The 17871-nt window shown below is 38.8% G+C and overlaps 1 protein-coding gene across 1 annotated transcript; it reads left to right on the top strand.

The window, feature by feature from the left end:
- Positions 1-8070: 8070 nt before the first annotated feature.
- On the top strand, positions 8071-13783 carry LOC139743008 (rhodanese domain-containing protein CG4456-like). Its single transcript, XM_071653515.1, has 4 exons — positions 8071-8473; positions 9752-9928; positions 10865-11027; positions 12141-13783. The coding sequence occupies exons 1-4, from the start codon at positions 8224-8226 to the stop codon at positions 12193-12195; spliced, it is 645 nt and encodes a 214-aa protein (XP_071509616.1). The 5' UTR covers positions 8071-8223; the 3' UTR covers positions 12196-13783.
- Positions 13784-17871: the final 4088 nt, after the last annotated feature.

The raw sequence follows: 17871 nt of genomic DNA, 5'->3' as shown, positions 1-17871 counted from the left end.
GGGTTTTGCCTTTCTATCACGAGGGTTTTGCCTTTCTATCACTTACATGAAAACCCTAAGGCAAGATAGACGGGACTACACCTTGTCACGTGATATACTTTTGACCAATCAGTGATACGAATCTCACTTATGAGGTATATAATATCACCTGTGTCGCTAAGGGCAGGAATGCATGGGAAAGGTCGGTTGTCGAGTACCCAGTATTCCAGTAAGTTAGATCTAAATAACCACTCGCCAGGCCAGATTTTAAAGAGTAATACTAGACTCACCCTCGGCATTATCGTGAAATTTGTCACCAGTGACAAATTTCCACGGCCGGACAACTTCACCTTTGACAGCTCGTGTATTGCGCTGCGAGAAAGTGACTCACACAATCACAGTTGATCGGTACGGTGGGGGTCGCGTCGCGCGCGATCCACGATTGGCAACCTTTCAAATCACTTGTTCGTTGCGCAATCTCAAGCATGATTATGCGTGTATGCAAGTCGTCGACTGTTGCGCGATCTCATTTCAAGTCGACTGTTGGTTGCGTGATTTCTGTCACCACCACTTTTCGTACTGAATAAATCGTAATTAACCAGTTATTCCATCGACCCCACTTTTTCCTTCTCTTCAAGATCACTCTGCCACTTTTAGAATGTTGCTATCCCATGTGCACATAGGCGAATCACAATATACAACACGACTTATAGATCACCAGCCCATGCTCCTTGAATCAAAATATTCCATACACGATGACAAATTCCACTATCAGTATTATAGAGAAATTCCTTGACCTTCAAACACGAAATAAGTCGTGGATTGTGTTGTGATTTATCCATGGATATCATGGAATTTGTCACCACCACTTTCCTACTACACCTATTGACCTATCGTAATTAACCTGTTTATTCCATCAACCCCACTTTTCCCTTCTCTTCAAGACCACTCTGCCACTTTCCGAATGTCTCCTATCCAACATAAACGAATCACAGTAGGAAACTCTCTATATACTGATCGTGGAATTTGTCACCAGCCTGTGTTAACTGGCGTCCAAATCCCATAGGTGGTGACAAACTCCACGATTAGTATTTTAACTAATCATGGAATTTGTCATCAGCCTGTTTTCACTGCGTGGCGTTCCTATAGGCGGTGACAGATACCGCAACTCTCAATAAACCCGCTGCTCGTGGAATTTGTCACCATACCACTTCCGAACTAAATAAATCTTAATTAACCTGTTTATTCCATCAACCCCACTTTTCCCTTCTCTTCAGCAAGACCACTCTACCACTCTTAGAATATTATCTTATTCAACATGGTCACAATCCACGACTTATTTAGTGCAAGGAGACTTGGTAAACTCTCCATATACTGATCGTGGAATTTGTCACCAGCTCGTGTTAACTGCAGCCAAAATCCCATAGGTGGTGACAAATTCCACGATCAGTATATAGAGAGTTTGCCGAGAGTTTCCTATATACTGATCGTGGAATTTGTCACCACCTATGGCATTTTGGATGCAGTTAACACGGGCTGGTGACAAATTCCACGATCAGTATATAGAGAGTTTCCTATGAGAATTTTTACTTAAATTACGTTAAAGTGTCTGAGCATTCATCGTCCCGTCAGGATATAGTGTATCAATAGGGAAATGCGTGTTGGAAATCTGTCACCGCTAGTCTCTTGTGTGAGGAGAGCTTCGCACGCACAGAACAGTAGCTTTCGGTCTCAATCCATTCCAAATCACGGAAGCGTGCAAGCGGTCTGATATTCGGGTACGTGTTAAAAGATGTCACCAGTGACAGAAAACATGATATGGCCGTAGACTCTAATGCATGCACAATATTATATGGGACTAATGAGCAGATTATTGCAACTTACTTTTACTGCAATTTTCTTTTCCTAGACAAGGGTCTATATGCTAATCTGGTCTTTTCTGGCCATTATATTTACAATGCATGTTCCAACTGTAGTAATACAGAATGCGTAATAGAACAACTTCACCATGTTGACTTCGTTCTCTTTTCTCTTTTTTTTTCTCTCTCTTTTTTTTTTTTTTTTTAAAGGGCACAGATACCCATGTCCTGTGAGGCCAACTCAAATGGACAGAAGGAACTTGAATCGGCTGTGCAGAGACCATCATCAACACCAATGTTGAGCGCACTGTGACACCATCATGATATCATGTGAACCATTGTTTGGGAAATCTAGACTTGTTTGGTAGACATGATTCAACTGCATACGCAGAAAGTTGGCCTTGCGTTGAACTCTTGGACATTTGTACGGAGAATGAACACTGAATTATGTGTCATTTCTTGGATATTTTTTTTTTTGTCTTGTTGTTGTTTAAAGATGTACAGTGTTGTCAAATGCATTGCACCGATTCCTTGTCTCAAAATGCTGATGTGATCAAGAATGACTTATTCCAGGCAGGGATGATTATGTTTAAAACGGCAGTAAACAGGCAAGAGAGTATTAAGTGAAAAACCCATACCTCGGTAACTAAATGATTGGGAAAGTTGTGACCATTTGAATGTTGGTAAGCGATCTAATATGGCAACCCACTGATTGGCTCCTCAAATGCTTGCCATGGTCATGTGACATTTATGTCAAAATTGTCAGAGCACAGCACCTTTAATTGGAAAACGGGTGATAATATTTTCATGTTCAGAGTAGATTATACATGAGGGATATTATGCACATCATCAAGATTATTTCACATCATGAAGATACACACTTGTACTTATTTTAAGTTTGTCTACACATCCTGTCTTGTTTTTACTTCATTTTTTCTTTCTTTTTTATTCATTTAATTAGTGAACCACACATTGACAGCTAGCAGCAGAGAGAACACATTTGGAAATACAGGTTTTTTCCCCCTTTTCTTTTTTAAATAACTCTATGGAAATGAAAATTCCCTGTGAAGCAATCAGTGTGCGTTATTACATGTATTGAAGGCACTACCCTGCAGTAGTCAACCAGTACTTGGTCTAGATTTTGGACTGGTCTATTTTCTGACCATCAGCATTGGACATATCTTGGGATAGCACCATCGCACCTCTTTACGCGTGTATTGTGTGTACAGTGTACCTTGCAATTAGTGTGTGTAGCACTATTACCAGTACACACACACCCACAAACACACACATACACAAATCCTAACAAAAGCAGTCCAGAATCTACGTATACTTGAACAGGAAAAGCATGCCTTTAATATCACTTACTGGGTATCTCATGTGTTGCAACTGCCCTGAAGATAAATTTGCTCACTTTCATTCATAGGAATGTGTCTTTGCAATGTCTGCATCCAAGAAAGATCAAAGAGGAATCCATGACAGGCAGAAGCAAATACAGAGCTATGATCACCCGAGATTTGTTGAATGATAGTTTTCATCAGATGTACATATGTGTACATGTCATACAGTGTACCTTAACCCATATCGGGCTAACGCGCCTGTGTAAACAAACACCCAAGTGGCCCAGCACCGTTCGCGCACACGCCGACAAACAGACAACTCTCCAAACAATCGCTCTTCATTAGCAAGCAATGTTAAAAACATAGACAAGCTACATATCATTTGAAAGAGGAAAAAAATCTTTTTAATATGATATATATGTAACATGCTACCATTCAATGCATAGTACGGTCGTAGTACAGAGCGGAAGGGAATAATGTTCATACGTCATTTTATTCACTACGGAATATTCCGTATGTGGCCCCTGTGGTGTTCGTACGAACTACAGAATATCCCGTAGATGGCCCGATATGGTTTAATGACTAGGCTGTTTTTGACATAGTAATAGCGTATGAAGATATCAGCAGTTTTTCCCAGTTGACCCTAATTGACACTCATTTTGCCTCCCTTACTCATGCTCTCTTTCACCTGCAAAGTTTGCTTGGAGTTGTTTGTTTTATATTTTTTCCAATCATGAACACTGTTTGATAAGATAAGGCTACACATCAACTGTATGTTTATTCAGCAGTGAGAGATACATGTACAAAGTATGGTTGTACACGTACAATGCATTTCACATCGGGAGACAGCGGTATGTGCATTGTTTACAAAGATATCCCGAGTTATATGAAAAGTAAAATTCTGTTCAGATACAACTTGCAAGATACCTGGTTTCAATCATTTTTTTTTTAGAGATGTGGATTCCCACCAGTACAGATGTACACTGTATCAGTAGGAGCATAAAGTACCTTTGCCTTGATGAAGTCTTAGTACAGAGTATGTTGGTAAGTACCGATGTACATGTATTTTGCACTTATACAGTGTATCAGAAAACAGTCTCAGGAGTTGGTCTCTATCTGCACCAAATTCTAGATTGTAGCATACTGAATTTTGTAATACAGTCTGTAATGGAAAAGCAGAAAGTTATTCTTGCATGTGTGTGTGCATGACTGCAGGGCTGAAAACTCACCATACACTTATGATTTACAGTCAATCTTGTTCAAGTCGACCTTGCATTTGCCTATGTCGAATAAAATAATGAAATGCACGCTTTCCTAAGTGTTAATTGACAGATCATTCTGGTAATCTGATGTACGCAAGTTCATTCCTTGTTTAAACACTAGGATTGTTATGTAAAGCCTGTGCAGTATATGTCGCTCTGAAAACGAGTGAAGTGCTCCTAATTGACTGAGAAAAAAAGAAAGGTCATTTGTACCAATGTGCCCATGAGCTAACGCCAAACTGGCTTATTGTTACATTGTACTGGTTATGATAAGTGATGTTTATGTGACTAGAGCAATGCTTGACCGATAGATCTGTCTGTATCTTGTCGTCGGGGATATTTACATCTGTACGTCTGGCTTTATGGATTCCTCTCTACGGAGGAGAGCCATACAGTGTATTTGTAAATGTAAAAAAATGATTTTAAAAAAGGCTCATGAATTTTTGAACTCCTAGGAGTGGTAGTACTAGGGGCGGGTGGGGGACATTTCTTCTTTAACCTTTGCAGAGGATCTTGTATGGGGCTCTTACCAAGGATTACAGGATGCAGCAGACTTCAGACAGTGTTCTGCTTTCATGCAAAGATCTCCTTGAACCCTGTAAAAGATTTTGGCAGCTTTCTAAAGGTACTTGTGTACATTGACATTGTGCAGTGTATGTGCATACCTGTGCATATCATGAAGTACAAATGTATATCAGACACATCGTATAATACTGTACGTCTTTATTTGTGATATAATGGGTACAATGATCATATTTATGTACAACCACATGAATATTCAATTGTGATACAACGTGTACTGGAATTTAAAAAAAAAAGTGTTGCAAAGTAAAGAGCCTCGGGTGGTGTATTAGACTTAGATAAGCATGTGCAGTGGCGGATCCAGGGAGGACCACAATGGGCGCACGCCCCCCCCCCCCCTTTATTATTTTGTTGAAACAAAAGAAATTTTAAAAAAAATGGGGGAGGGGTGCGTGCGCCCCCTCCCTTTAATTTTGTAAACGCGCCCCCTCTTTACGGAATTCCTGGATCCGCCCCTGATGTGTGAGAGATTATTAGAGAGGAGATGGATGCAAGATTTAATGAATGGATGTGAGGCAAATGGAAAGGAAGGAAGAGTGAGAATGATTTAAAAAAATGAAAATACATGTACACTACTTGCGGAAGGGTAGAAAGGCATAAGAAACTTCAAGCACCAAGTAATGAGCATTGCGCAGTGGCAGTATGAAGTGTGCATTTTGAAATACAGTAGAGCATTACCAAGCCACACAGTACAATATGTATACATGTACAACCACAGATAAACACCACTTTAGTTATACACTGTACTTGTTCTTATAGGTACGATATCGAGATACACCGCAGTGACGGGTCTACGGGAAAGGGTTGGGTGGGTTAGGGTGTTTTTGTTTTTGTTTTTTACTTTTAACCACCTCATTGCAGCCCTTGGGCTTTTTTTTGGGGGGGATTCTTTGTTTTGTTTCAGGCTGAGGTGGTTTACCGCCCCCTCCTCCTTGGGTGGTTTATTACACACACACACACACACACACAAAGAAATATTATTATAGTAGTAGTATTTGTAGTAGTATTGCCTTTTTGGAGAGAAGTGGCAGCAACAAATGTGAAGACCTTTTTGTTTTGTTTTTCTTTTCGGGGGGTGGGGGGTCATGATCCATCGTTATTGGGCCAACCTCCCCCCCCCCCCCCCCCCCCCGTAGCAGAAAGCTAGATCCGCCCCTGCACTATGGTCGCATTATATTTTATACAACTAATAAACATATTGATATTGACATTACTGTTTCGAAAAAAAAAAAAGTTTTGATGAGTTTTGTCTCTTCTGGCCCCTAGAAGACAGAAAAAATGCCCCATATCATCCGCAATTTGTTTTGTTTTGTTGTTTCTTTCTTTTTGTTGGCTTAACTGTCCTCTTTACTGCTTAAAAAAAAAAAAAAAACACCTATAGCGCTGATGAATTCTGAATTGCCTGATTTTTTTAAATGAATATGGTGGGAAAAGATCTGAAGACATGTGTCAAGAAAAGAAGACCCTAATCAACTTTGATAACATGTTCCAAAATGTGAATCGATTAGTACAAACCTGAACAAAGTGGGGCCAAGAATAGCAAAGTATATACGTGACAGCTTTTGGAAATGTGGTAGTTGCTAGAGGGCAGTAATTTCTGAAAAGCTGTGTGCATGCAAAACTCTGTATTTTTTTTTCTCTGAAATTTCTCGTTTCCACTTCCGGGTTTATTATTCAGCTGACCAGCAAAAAAGAAAAATTTAAAAAAAAAAAAATATATATATATATATATAAAACAATGTCTTTAGCAAAAAAAAAAAAAAAGTCTTCAGAGGAAAAACATAACCTTACCGCACTCACACTTCAAGATCTCTATCTATTTCTTTTCAGTGCCACGTACGTACTTCCGGGTTAAAAAAAAAGTGAGGGCCAAAGTGATGCACCTTATGTATTCCTTTGTATGGTGCACAAAAAGTGGGGGGGGGGGAGGCGAGCCCCCTCTGCCCCCCCCCCCCCCCCCGTTCCCCCGGCCATGTCTCATTATTATGTTCATCAAAATGAGAGAGGGGAAATTCATTAGTTCGATAAAATTCTATGTACATGAAAGGAGAAAACAGTTTAAGTGTTATCTATAACTTGTCAGGAGCTAGTTTGATTGTCAACCTGTCTAGTTTGTCCTGTTATAATTTATCATACTCACATTACTTTACTTCCTCTTGACCAAGGTAGTCCCTCAACATGAACAAGTTTTATGTTCCTTTGCGAAGAGATAGAGAGTGAGAGATTCTTTAGAAAGTATTAAGGGAAAATAATGACCGATATAAAAGTAATGCTATGAGAAAATCAGTGTGTAGCTAGCCAACGGAAATTTGTGCATGTGGCACGAAAGTTATAAGATCCATCCACTAGTTCTTGACATTTCTTGAAATAACCTCCATTAGTGGCGTTAATGTCACGTCACCCATGTTAAAAAAAAATACGACGTTTTGTTTTTCGTTTGTATTGGATTATACTTATACATATATTTCTTTATTATGAACTATACACGTATAGGTCGATCCTTGGACTCAAACATTTTTCTCACACATCCCTGCCATTTTATGGTCCCATATTTAAAATTCAGGATACATATATTTGAATGAGATTAGCCCAGGCTATAGTTATTGGCGCTGACCTACAACATCGTTCTAGAGAAGTAAAGGTAAAGTAAAGTTCGAAGGAATGCGCTTTCTCTGTCCTGAGCGGATCTCTATCAAATAAATCAAATAGGAATATTATCATTGACATACACGTGTGCCTTTTTAGAGTTGTAAAATGTATACTAATGTCGAACGACATGAACAATTTACTGAGTACAGTAATTTTCAGCAAAAGAAAAAAAAAAGAAAAGATATGAACAGCTCAAGCACCATGGCATTGTAAGAGGTCAATGTTGCAGAGCCGTCGAAGCGTCTTCTTACGTAATCGGACTTGGTCTCTCACAAAGAGTGGTGTAGTATTTACGTATTTTCACTCCGTGTCTATTTCGCCCCCAGCTATTGCCTGAAACGTACACGTCGATCTGGCACGAAAAACTGATTGTGCACCATTCCCAGGTTATGCTTTCATGCCGGATGACGAGCCGCAAGGGATTCGGTCAATAAATTCGCTTCATCGAGCCCAATAATAGCAAACATCACTTGGACTTTGGTCGCTCCTCAGTGCGCATTATACCACCTGTTTTATGTTGCGCATGTTTTCTACGGCACTTTCATTGTAATTATGTCTTTGCTTAGAAATATGTTCTCGATCCAGGGGTTGGTGTCGAACGTGACGGGTGCAGCCAAACAGGGTGCACTGCCGCATCTCCGCCTCGCACGTTCGTCGTTCTGCTACGCTACTGCTGCAAACAACAACAGTCACCAGTGGGTTTCTACTGCCAATACCAGCCGGAACCTTACAACTGCTCTTCTCAACTCGAGTTTGGATGAAACGGGCTTTTTACGACAGAACCTGAAAAATTTTCATCTCGGTAAGACTTACCTTCTTTACGACACATCCACGAGATAGTGCTAATATCGAGTTTGCTTTGTTGGGGTTTGTTTTTCTGTTTGTTTATGTTGTTGAGTAAACAGCTGTTAGTTTACTCGTTTTTTTTAAACTTTACTCTAGAATTTAATGTAGACTGAATTACACTCTATTTTTCCAGACAACAACAACAAGACGGAGGTTTAGCTTAGAAGAATTTTGGCAGTCATTCAGAGAGGATATGTGGATTGTGGTAGAATATATAATTTATCTTTGTTGATATATATTCTTAAAAGAAAATAGACAATTATTTTTGAAGGATTCCAGGTAAAGTTAAGACAACTTTTGAAAAATGAGGAGGAACATATAAAGTTTTTCTTTTTCCATTTTTTTTCTACTGCATCTTGTAACCATAGGCATATTGCTTATTCACCCAAGAGAGGAGCATTTTTGTAGATACTTTTTGGTTGTGTTTGTTTTGGATGAAAATATTCAAGTCTACCTAAGGTTTATAGATTAGAATCATGTACAGCTGTAGGCTCTATCTGTTATTTATGAGCCTCAGACTATCATCTTCATTGAATCTGGCCGGCAGAACACAGGAAACCTAGACAATTATTTGCAGATGCGCTTGGCTTATCTCTTCTGGGATGGATGTGTTTGTTGTTGATAGCACATTATTGGCCAAGGTAGGCTCCCATTGTGTAATGAAATGTATCTGAAGAGCTGTAGTGTACATTATGTGCTGTCCATGCAGTTCATTGTGGGTGGAAGAATAGGCCTTTGTGCTGCTGACCAGACCTTTACCTACACCATATCATAGAGTAAGTGCATTACGAGACATGCCATTTACCTGATCTGATGATGTTTGATGAGATATACTTTCTTTTGTTGAATAAATTGGGTTAGGGTTAGATTTTGGGGAGGTAGTAAAACACATACAGTTAATCTTGCCTAAGTTGAATCTATTTAGACTGAAGAAATAGCTTCAACTTTGGGAAAATTTTGCTTATGAGGGATTAAAATCAATAGCATAAAGAGAAGAGGACTTAAAAAGACCTTTTTCTTAGGTGGTTATTTTTTCTTCTGGTAGTCCTGCATCCTTCAGACTTGAAGATTATTACATGTAGGCATTATTTGACTTATGGGAGGTCGACCTACACAAGATTGAATGTAATTCTTGTCCATGTGGTGTTTTGTTGTGATGTTTTCATATGTAACATATTAAATGGCTAGGGTATGCTGCAATTTCGTTTCTCTTTTTTTGTGGGGGGCGGGGCAGACATGCCTAAGACCACGCTGATCCGATGTCTGTGCTCGTTTTCGGGCGATGCCCACAACTGTCACTACGAGGAGCTCCTCAGCCTCATCAAAAGCAAGAATATCACCCTCATCGATGTCAGGCGAGAGGCGGAGCTGCAAGAGACGGGAATGATGTATGGTGCCTTGAACATCCCCTGTGAGTAAATTGCCATGGCAACCAGACATCCTGGTATACGTTGGAAGTGATATATCATGTCACTTTAGTTCAATTACTTTATTTTCATCAAACAAAAGGCTATACATATCACGAAATATACATTTGAACTTGAATTTAAAGTAAAGAAGCACAAGTTATAAATTTATAATACAAAATATAATATATTATGTATTATGAATCAATGTATAGTACATGTATGAGAGAAGCGATGCATACTTTGCAAGAATTACATGAAGAAGTAAAACTAATGATAGAAAATAGTAATCAACTGAATATAAAACTATAGACAAATAAATGGAGGATGATCTACACAGTAGGTGTCTTTATTAAATTGAAAACATAGTGAGAAACACAAGGCCTACTCACAAAAAATAATAATACAATGTAATAGCATACCAAATTTCAACTGCAGTAACTCTGTTTTAGTGAGTTATATAGCAAAAATGGTTTTAAAAATTTCTTCCATTGAGTAGATTACATTCCTGTGTGTGCACAAGTATGCCTGGAATTTGAAGGATCTCAGCAAGCTGATGGCATGATATTCTGTCTTGCCATCTTTCAACATATTAACATTGAGATGAATTATGTGATATCAAATATGATTTGTCTTTCAAACTAGCTCCTCCCCATATGAACCAAGAGAAAGAGAACACTGGTTGCTACATGTACTTAGAATTCATGAGAAACACAGGTGTTTCAGTGGAACTCAATATGAAGAGATGTGATATATCAAAATTCCTGATAAAACAACCTAATTTCTCAGGTCCTAATGAATTTATTTCCTTTGTTTTGTATTGTTTATTGACTACTGATATAACAAAATATGAGATATATAAAGAAAAAAATTGTCTTGGTGCTATGGATCCCATTATAATGAGTTTCCACTTTACAGTGTTCTCTGACTTATACTCACAGTGGATGAGCTAAAACAGGCATTTGAGCTGCCGGAAGACAAATTTGAGCAGCGCTACGGGAAACCGAGACCCAAGGATGATGGTGCCAGCATCGTCTTCAGCTGCCGTAGTGGGAGACGAAGCCTGACAGCCATAGAGATTGCCAGGGAGAAAGGCTTTTCCAAGTAAGTCTTGTCAGCTCTTCGATAGCAACATTTTTTTTGTGAGATAATGAGACACATCTTAGGAAATATGAACAGGCATACAATTTTAAGAGTAATTCAAAGTTCATTTGATGAAAATGGGTTTAAGAATAGACGAGATATCCAAAAACAAAGAGGTCCTTATATTAGGTGGGACCCACCTTTTTTTCAGAACTACTTTGTTTTACTTTGTTTTTGGATATCTTAGACATCTTAAAACCAATTTTCATCAAACATGAATTCCTCATAGAATTGTATGCTATTGAAAAATGTGTATGTGGTTTCTAACTCAACCAAAATTATATCATCTCTTTAACCAGTTTCAAAATTATTTCTTTGGCTATTTAATTGTCATACAAAGTCTGATATCTAGAACTCCCGTCTTCCATCTCTAATGTTATCAGACTTTGTGATTGGTATGAGAGGATTGAGTCTCAATTTCAAGACTAGCATTTAACAATATCACAGCATTCTAGTGCCTGCATGCTGGAATATAATTCTTGTTGCCATGCTGTTCTTTTGTTTTGTATTACAGACTAATGAAATGAAAACAATAGATTGATCTGCAAAGATTATCGGCAAAATCAGATCATCAAGAGAGATATAGATGTTGACTTATGATAGATTTGTATGCTGTGACATATACGATATGAGGTGACTCCTCATCTCTCCATTCCCCTATGCCACACTTTGTTTCAATTCCAAGCAACCGGTCAATTGCACAGCAAAAGCGTCAGATACACCTCTCAATATTTCACTGCCAGGCAGAAAGGTTCAATCATAGAATGTGGCAGAAGCCTTGAGCACTTCTCTCAACATTTCTCTGGCCTCATCTGTGATATAAACCGACGCACATCTTTCATCTTGTCTTCTCTGCCCCATCTCTCTTTGGCCATTCCCAAATAACCCTGATATAGAGACTAACATTCCACACAGCATTTCCCTTTCTGTCTATGTGTCTGTATGTCTATCTGTATACCCCCCCCCCCCCCACTCCTCTTTTCCTTCTTTCTTGTCTTGCTGTTTATGCTGCCCTCTGTTGATGAATTTCATATATCTTTTTCTGTGTCTGTTTTGCCGTTTCCATGGATACAGGGCCAGGCATTATCCTGGAGGTTGGATCGGCTGGCATGCGAAGAGCAAGTTGTAATTGAGCCTTTTAACCACCAAACCATTCCTGGCATCAATATCATTTTACTCCATGGATCAAGACGTCAAAAAGGAATCTTCAGATATAAACAGGTCATAAAGGTCATCGCTTTTTTGTTTTTGTCTCTGCATTGCAATGTACGTATGTCTGAAAATTAGAATTCATAGCAGAGCAGCATGTGCGAAATCAGAAAAAAAAAAGTATTTTTGATTTTGTAACAATAATTTCTTCCTCTGCATACGCTTTTCGTGACTATGATCTTACCTACAACCCTTCAAATCATCAAGTTGGTGGAGGTATTGGCAGTTAGCCCTAAGTGTGCCCAGCAATTCTTCAGCCACTGCCAAGATGTAAATCCCATGCAATGTTAGATATATATACTCGAAGACTTGAGTTGTATCAGAGTACAGTAGTCGATTCCAACAAAGGATTTTTTGCTGGTGAATACAGGCAAATCCTGTTGTAACGAAGTCTTCGGGACCAGCAGTTTTCTTTCATTATATTGAAATTTTCTTATATCTGAACAAATAACAGGTACGCTATACAGATATCTAACTGATCATTTTTGGGCCATGAATTCTACTTTATTGTATCCAGAATTTTGTTATAACCATGTTCTTATAAGAGGAATGCAGTGTACTTAACTTTCATATAGTGTGGAATTAATTCCGCTTACAACACATTCCACCAAGATCTGTATCCGTAGACAGTGACTATGTTTAGATTGCGAGAAAATGCATGCATACTGTAGCACTCTGGAGTTGAAGGCACATAGACCCGGTGGCTGCGGGGGCGCTGTTGGATGATACTGCCAATCACCATTGGCATGATACGAAGATTGCCGAATTTGAGCTGTCATCAGGAGTAAAGCGCGTAGGTGTTGCTAGGTAGCGTTGCCTTCGTTGTCTTCTGCACGTCACACAGTCTGTAGTGATGCCAGGGTGTGCGCTTCTTAGTATGATGTCACAGAAGAAGTTTGCTAAAACTGTCATCATCAGCCGAATCATGAACCAAACTGTGATCAGACCACTGACTACAGTGGATCGGACTTCTTCGGACTCGTGGAAATGGGTCACAGCGTAAGCACTACAGGGAGTCAATAGCGTAGGTCTCTGTAGGAAACTTGCGCCGTGCGCCCACGCACACATTCAACTATACCACCGGGTCTATGTGCCATTAACTCTAGACTAGATCATGGGACTTCATAGGAGGTGGGTAAACATAAACATGGCACAGTGAGGGTCAATGACCTTGTAAACATGATCATGAAATGTAAGCCATGCTTCTCTTTTTTTCCTAGCCACTCTGTATCATTTATGTGTGTTATTATGACGTCAGCTGATGAATTTTATGAGTTACATGCCAAAGAAGTACTATTTCTCTGCACAAATCACTCCACTGGTTGTATGGTCATAGTGTAACAAGTATGGCGCAGGTGCTAAAGTGGGGACATAATTAACCAAATCAAGTACTGTGAAAACTGATCATATTGTGTTTGTGTGTGTGTTTTCATGTGGAATATAAATCTTCATATATTGTATGTAATTTGAGTAATGTCTGAATGTTGGACTCTAAATAAGAAGTGCCTTTGTCAGCTGAAGAATTTAGTTTATTCATGATAGATTTTAACAGCCGTCCCTCTTTGGTGTGACACATCCCAATTGAAAGGAATTTTGGAAGTATATAGAGGGATTATGAAGAACCTCCAACTGAAGCAACAAATGATGTGCATTGATATAGGACCTCAACATCTTGTCTTTGCCAAACAGTAAGAACTCCCAAATGTTTCAGTTTAAACACATGCTCAGTCAGGCTGTCAAATAAAAGTACTCTTACTAATTCCTATCCTATATTTGTTTTCTTTGTGCTCAAAGTGTTTCCGTATAAAGAATGAATGCTAATGTCTTCTATTTTGGGTATTTCAGATATTATAGTTTCCTAATTCAGAGACAAACAAGGGATGCTCCCACTGAATGACACTTTTTCTGTTTTAATGATAATTTAGTTTATATGTTTTACTTGAAATGGTGTAAAAAATTGCCTTGGATCGGTGATTGTAAGCTATGGAAACAATGCTAGTGTAATTTTGAATTTTCTCAACAAGCAGTAATTGATTAATGTACAAAACCTTGATAGAGACCCTGTATTGTGATCTCCGAGCTGCTAACACCAATATGAGTTTGTGGGACAGCGTAAATTTTCAGTAAGAGATTTTATAAATATTTTTTAAAATGTGTACATGTCATCTACTAATTTCTTCCAGAACTTGATTTTTATTTGCCAGTTTTGTCTAAGTCCTGCCTTCTCATTTTACATTCTGTAATGTTTACAAAACAAAATATCTAAGAGAAGTAAAGAGAATGGCATATTTGGTGGTTTACCCAAAAGTTACTTTTAACTTTGAGAATATCCCTCGTCCCCCCCCCCCAAAAAAAAAAATGTACCCTGTATATCAAGATATATGCATACATGAAGTAGTCATGTCTACTGAATAAAGAGCGATGACTTCAGTATGTGAATTATATTGAGTTGTGTAACAGATTACATTTACCATCAAATTATATATATCAGAACATTAAATTGCATTCTAATGTCACTTCTTCAAATGCAGTTCCAATGTATGTTTATTATGCCTCTTGCAGTATGTTGTGTGATAATCCAATGAAATGATACAGTGGACTCCTGTTATAACGAAGTCCTCATCACAGGACCGGCAGTTTTCTTTCGGTATTATCGAAATTTCGTTACAACCCAACAAATAAACAGCAAAAAACATAGAGCGAGTAATATCGCGGCCTGAACTTTCACTTCGTTGTAACTGAAATTTTGTTATAATCGTGTTCATTATAACAGGAATGCACTGTATCACTCAAAAAGGTCACTGGATCCATGTAGATATACATGTACTGTATTGCACCTAATCTAATATTACCCACCCTGCCTCGAATATTCAGCCATCGTGAAAAACATCTTTTCTTTTCTTTCTTTTTTTAAGCACTAGCTATCTATACTTGCAGTATCTGTCCATATGTTGCAGGTCCCACATTGTCACAAAATCATATCATGAAAAAGAGATAACAAAGAAAAAAATGATGATACGCTAGCTGCTGTACACGACTGTACCAGCATTTTCTCAAAGAAAGAGCTGATTCACTGGGAAATGACATGTGTGCACAATGCTATCATTATTAATGACTGCAATGATACAAGTGCATCATGGGAGGTGGGTGCAAAGGTTATTATCTCAACCTGAAAGTAATAAATGGGAGTAGGGCATCATGACGACGGGGGGAAAATATACTAACTGGGGAATAATACATGCTAAACTAAATTTACAAATCCAACCCCCACCCCACCCCTATTTTTCCCAGCAGTACATAATTATGTATTTGCATTACACCTGCAAACTGTTTGTACATACAGTCCTGGCAACTAGCCAATATCAATTACACATGTACGCATTTGAGTGTTGCAGTTATGAGATGTATAACTGCAATTTCTCCCATACATTTTTCTTTTCTTTTCTTTTTCTTCTGTTTAAAGGAAAGGGAAGCTTTCTTTCAAATCAATACCAGTACATGTATACAGTACAAAAGAGAATCCATTATTTTCGAATATCACATATATACATTAAACAAAATGAGAATTACATCCTGTGAAACCATCAAGCCTCTCTCCCACACAACCAAATTCACTTTATTGTCACATGCACACGCACGCACACACACACACACACACACACACACACATACATGTACAATGTATTAGTAAACTTTGCCCCTTTTCTTTTTCTGTTTAACCTTCATTCAGTTTTAATGGAGTTTTTGAGTGAAGGAAGAAAAATCAAACTGACTGATTAATATGTGATATTTGCTCACACCACCAAAGCGGGATTTCTGGCAAACTAAACCACGACTGGAATACAGCCGAAATTTGCTAAATAATGAAACCTGTAAAAGTCACTATAGGGGAAAACTCGATAAAAAGAGATCTTATATAACAAAAATACCTGCTATAACAAACTAATTTCTCCAGTCCCAATTGATTTATTTCCTTTGTTTTGTATTGTTTATTGACTATACTGATATAACAAAATATCTGATATAACGAACAATTGTTTTGGTCCCAAGGATCTCGTTATACTGAGTTTCCACTGAACATCATGAGGATCGTAACTTTCAAACAATCACGATGCTTGTGTGTACAAACACAGATTATAACTAGAGAGGGGCCGTCAAAGGCGGCAGACCCACGCCTAAGTACAAAGTCGGGGTAAACATAATGTGCATTCGGTCATCTACCAGAATTCGGCCACTTAATTGCCAGTGTGCTTTATCACCAGCCAGTGAGTTCTACCAAAGATCGTACACTGAAGTGTACGATCTTTGGTTCTACAGTCACATCACACGCAAATCACATAATTACACATACGGTATTAACACTCATTCACGTACAGGAAAGTCCTTAAGTCTCCTCCAAAAATCCATCGAAAATCCCAAATTCCACCGTCAAAAGTGCAGAATCGGAACTTTTCCAAGCGCGCGCGAATTAAGTCCAGTTTTAAGAGTATTGTCTACGCGACGGGTCGCGGAAAAAGCGCTAAAAATCGAGAAATACGCCGTTTTCTTGCGGGATATTTTGATTATAGCAAGCCGAGAGTGTGATGATATCAAAGGTCGTATGAGTGTACGATCTTTGATGGTATCCACAAAAGCAAAAAAGAAAAACAAAATTTACGTACCCCCTAGGCAATTACCCCTATGATTAGTGTCTACGGGAATTATTCAATGCAAGGGTTGAATGCAAATGTCTACTGCACCAGTATTCGGCCACCAACGAGCGCCGCAACGTCCCCGGTGCAATTTTGCACCAACAGTGTAGAGCGCGATGCATTTTCAGCGGCCTTGCACACGCATTGACATTGAGCACGCATATCGTGCAGTGTGACTGCGACCGAGCAAAATGCTCCTCCAACGAAAAAAACAATCAATGTTAATTTGAAAAATCATCAAATATCAAAGGTCGTATGAGTGTACGATCTTTGATGGTATCCACAAAAGCAAAAAAGAAAAACAAAATTTACGTACCCCCTAGGCAATTACCCCTATGATTAGTGTCTACGGGAATTATTCAATGCAAGGGTTGAATGCAAATGTCTACTGCACCAGTATTAGCCCACCAACGAGCGCCGCAACGTCCCCGGTGCAATTTTGCACCAACAGTGTAGAGCGCGATGCATTTTCAGCGGCCTTGCACACGCATTGACATTGAGCGCGCATATCGTGCAGTGTGACTGCGACCGAGCAAAATGCTCCTCCAACGAAAAAAACAATCAATGTTGATTTGAAAAATCATCAAAATACGGGCCAGTTTGTGATGACGGAGAACGAACTTTCATAAATCTAGAAGGACATAGTCCCTCAAATAGGCCTAAACGTAAATTTCGGAATTCTTACGAACATTTGAGCAGCGAAGTCGGATCGTTGGGGAGTTTATGTCTTCGTATGGTAGCGGAAAATCGCAAAGTGAGAAACGGGAAATTTTCGGAATGGTCACTATACCATGGGGTCAAAACTTCAAGGTCACACAGAATTTGCAAGGGTCAACCGATTATCACCAAAATCTAATCGATTCTTTCCTGTCATTATCCAAACATTCCCTGAACATTTCGTGCAA

The sequence above is a fragment of the Diadema antillarum genome, unplaced genomic scaffold, assembly GCF_040938485.1.
Source record: "Diadema antillarum isolate AM-2024a unplaced genomic scaffold, OU_Dant_1.0 seq00001041_RagTag, whole genome shotgun sequence".
Classification (NCBI taxonomy): domain Eukaryota; kingdom Metazoa; phylum Echinodermata; class Echinoidea; order Diadematoida; family Diadematidae; genus Diadema; species Diadema antillarum.
This window is presented reverse-complemented; position numbering and strand designations above follow the sequence as displayed.